The sequence below is a fragment of the Populus euphratica genome, unplaced genomic scaffold (assembly GCF_000495115.2).
Source record: "Populus euphratica unplaced genomic scaffold, PopEup_1.0 scaffold54.1, whole genome shotgun sequence".
Taxonomy (NCBI): domain Eukaryota; kingdom Viridiplantae; phylum Streptophyta; class Magnoliopsida; order Malpighiales; family Salicaceae; genus Populus; species Populus euphratica.
Window position 1 is genome coordinate 420,069 of NW_011499910.1, and position 3,963 is coordinate 424,031.

Consider the following 3,963-nt stretch of genomic DNA (forward strand, 5'->3'; position numbering starts at 1 on the left):
GAGATAAACACTAAAGAGAAATAAATGGGGTGTTTCGGAGCTTAACAATTTGTTTACCAAATAAAACATATTGCATCTTTTTTGGGTGTTTCAAAACCACCGGTAATGATCTTTCCCATCAACATTGAATATGTGCATTCAATAATCAATATAAACTCATTTGGTATAAGTGTTTAGGATATTACAAGACCTGTATTAATTTATGTATACTATAATGTTTTTATAGTATTATATATTTCTGATGAAACATAAATTATACAAATTCTCACTCCACACAACAATCCACGCAAATACAACACAAGAAAATTCACTCCAAATGAAAAGAAAAAAAAGGGCACAACACATGGGGACTTTTTATAGGAAACTCAAGGAGAGTCTTGTTTCCTAGTTATTTTAAGGTTTACATGAATTTATATCACTCCACGCAACTCACAAACAAGCCTAGCAAGAAGTGCTGATACTGGCACTTCAGTTTTATTTTAATATTCCATAGCATCGTCAATAGCAGAAATCATGTATTGAACATCAGCATTAACATTTCTATGAATCTGACTTAGTTTGAAGAGCGAGCCTTCCTAATGTCCACCAATCTTTTCGCGAATCTGCACATCATGAATCCAGAGGTAGCACTAATTATCCATGAAGAAGTTTGTATTGGTACGTACTAAACAACTCATCAGAAATAAACCTAGACAAATTATTAAATGTTAATCGTACTCTGTAAGTATGTCTTCATTCTTTTCCACCAGATCTTGACCAATCTTCATGAGACATTTCAGGTTTTGTTCATCTGAGTCGTCCAACGCCGCGTCAATATAACTCATGTCAGCCTGATGGCATGATCAGGTAGCAACACATCATTTGTGACCAAAATAGAGTTAGTTTGGTACGAATTTCAAATAATGACTTTTCACAAAAAATACTTTTTTCTATAAATAATTTATGATAAAAATGAATTGCCGGATGAAAATGACATAAATAAATTTTTTAGAAAAATATATATTATATAAGTTAGAATTTATAATTTCACGTATGACTTTTACAAATTCATTTAAGTTATTTTTTTATTTTTAATTCATAAAAAATTATAGATATGTTTAGTTGGAAATAAATTTTTAACTAAATCAACAGTTTATTATAAAATTAATTTAAAATCTTATTTAATAAAAATTTAAAACTTTTAACTTGTAGGGCATCTCTTCTGGGAAAAAAAAATTAATGCTTTGAGTCATTTATACAAAATATATTTTTAACTTAAACTCATTTAATTTATTCTTATCATAAATTATTTTTTTTAAATAACTTTTTTAATTGTAACACAAAATTAAAAGTGAACTTTCATACGTGATATTAAATTATATTTCAATTTTATAAAAGATTTTTTTTGTTTATATTGAAATTTATTTTTAAATAATTATATTAAAAATTAATAAACAACTATAGATAGAGAACTCCTAGCCATAATTTATGGCATGGAGAAAACTATTTGATAAAAAATGCTTAATTAAGAAAATCCCGACTAATTATATTCAATGTTACCTGAATACGGATATAGTTTTCTTTTAAACCACGTGATTGAAAGATGCTGGACATATACATCTCAATCATTTCAGCTGCTGAAGTCATCAGAATATCAATCAATGGATAGGACTTCACGTGGCCCCACTTGTCATTTTTCCATAGCCAATTAAGGATGCCCCACTGGCTAGGATCTCCAACCTCTAGCTTATCCTTTCCATTTTGTTCCCCAGTTCCAAGGGACAGAAGAAGAATCTTGCTGTAATCGACCTTTCTCTCTTTGATTACCTCACATAAAGCTAGCAAAGACTGGTAATATTATCACATTGTGAGAAGAGAGAAGGCGTTGTTATTATCAAGTATTTTAAATTAATAGAAACCATATTCAATCCAGAAAAAAGGAAATCATACATTAATTTTTCCTTCATACTCCTAAACGACACGGGATTCTGTACTAACATGTCTAATTCAACACAAATGCTTGTTTTTATAGGGTTATAGCAACTTACAGGATTATTGGCTGCAACACCACCATCAACTAAGTTGAAAACCTTGGTGGTTGTGAACTTGTAAGGGGGCAAGTAACACGGTGCTGCGGAAGTCGCAATACAAACATCTGACAATGGAGGATTCATTGACACGTCCCTTTTTGCCTATAATTTTTTCATTAAAATAAAAGAAAAGAATATGAGATAACCTTTGGATAAATGTGTTAAGATTATGGGTATGAAATTGTTAGAAAATCTAGAAGAATGACCTTTAAGGTAGAGAAGACGGTTGGCCGACAACTCTTGATGTCAAATGTGGGAATTATCACATTAGTGACAGTCTTACTGATTACAAGTTCCTTCTCCAAGCGTTTCTTGACGGTCTCATGCAGCTTGGCACCATCATATTTTGGATGTATGAAATCCTTAAACTTTCTACGGCATGCTTCAGGAATTTTTTTCATACTCAATATGTTCCTTGCGAAGCTATCGAGAATGTTTACGTGGTTGTTGCTGCGGTAGCTGCTGAGCAGACTTTCTAGACTATAGATTATCACAAGATAATACACATCTTAGTTAAATGTGTGTATGCAAATGCCTATTGAATTTTTTTAGGGATGTTGTTGAATGCGGGAAAAAAAAATCATCTCATCTATTTTACTTACAAGTTCCTGATAGCAACCGTAAGATCTGGTATAAGATCGGATATATGTGAGAGGTTGAACTTCGTCTTTGCTTCTTTATCATGGCTATTCTTATCAGTAGATTCTTTTGGAAAGATATTTTTACTCTCGTCCATATAAAAACCAATAATTTCTTTTGCAGAGAACATAGGTCGTTGCTCAGAATTAGGAGCCGTAAGCATAGCTGTGATAAGGCCTCCTGTGCTTGTCCCAGCAATGAAGTCAAAATAGTCTGCGATCCTTACATCCTTATCATTCTCCAACCCCTATATCAACAGAAATAAAGTCATTCTAGCAATAGAGATCATGATGAATGCTAAACATTATAATATATCTAGTCCAACAGTTGAGCACAAAGTTAGCGTCTTCGGATATTATTCAAAGACATTAAAAACCTCACTTATACCATGTAAAAATTCATCTGACTTACAAATACATTATTATATCCCTCATACACAAAACATACACACTCAAACACATGAGTGCATATGTATAAGCATTGAGCAACAAAACCTGGAGTATTGATTCGAGATAGCCAAGAACTTCGCTGGGAATAATGCCTTTCACTCCTCCACCGTCGATGCTAAGGATTGTGATAACTTCTTCAAGAGGATCTAATTGATCTGAACATTCGCTCCCTAATATTTTCGAAAATATATATAAATAAAACAGCAGTATCAACAATATATTAATGATATGTAGGGTATAATATGTTTTAGTACATATTATACGAAGAAGAACACACGGAATTCTTGAGGATCAATTGAAAGCTTTCATACTCACCCATTGTACGAAGATCAAACTGGAATGTGTTGATTGGTGAGTGGTTGCTACCAGCACTTGAGGAGCAAAGACCGATGCTACCCCTTTTTATTTATTACAAAAAGGGTAATCCATTGATGGGACAGGATGAAAGATTTCAGGGGAAAAAAAAAGGAAATAGACAAGTGGACCAATACAAAACCATGTACATTTATTCCCTAAATTTTTTACCTTTTTTTAATAAAAATAAAAACTAAAATAATAATAGTAAGAAGACTGACTATATAAAAAAATTAGCTAAGAAGTTTTTGAAATGTAAAAAAATCAAGCTGCAATTTTAGATGCAATCGGAAGCCTAAAGAAACAATGTAAATTTAAAGTCAAATTAAATTATTATTGGATAAATCTGTATAGAACTTAAGTCTAAGGACCTAATTAGATTTTTAATAGGCCAATTTGATTTAATCATGGGTTAAATTAAAGTTTAATTATGTTTAAGAATTAATTTGGAT

At 31.5% G+C, this 3,963-nt stretch overlaps 1 protein-coding gene across 1 annotated transcript; it reads right to left on the reverse strand.

Annotated features, from left to right (window-relative positions):
• Positions 1-250: 250 nt before the first annotated feature.
• Positions 251-3,494, reverse strand: LOC105133843 (patatin-like protein 2). The gene is made up of 8 exons (XM_011037975.1): positions 3,473-3,494; positions 3,203-3,327; positions 2,672-2,955; positions 2,276-2,549; positions 2,028-2,171; positions 1,540-1,827; positions 718-830; positions 251-602 (listed from the first exon to the last, which is right to left on the reverse strand). Exons 1-8 carry the CDS (start codon positions 3,474-3,476, stop codon positions 554-556), a joined length of 1,281 nt encoding a protein of 426 aa, XP_011036277.1. The 5' UTR covers positions 3,477-3,494; the 3' UTR covers positions 251-553.
• Between the last annotated feature and the right edge of the window lie 469 nt (positions 3,495-3,963).

Bases quoted from the DNA above. Each gene is read 5' to 3' on its own strand.
- LOC105133843 (XM_011037975.1), bottom strand. The intron at 2,956-3,202 runs GTTTTGTTGCTC...CTGTTGATATAG, and splicing joins ATCTCGAATCAATACTCCAG to GGGTTGGAGAATGATAAGGA. The intron at 2,550-2,671 runs GTAAGTAAAATA...GATAATCTATAG, and splicing joins ACGGTTGCTATCAGGAACTT to TCTAGAAAGTCTGCTCAGCA.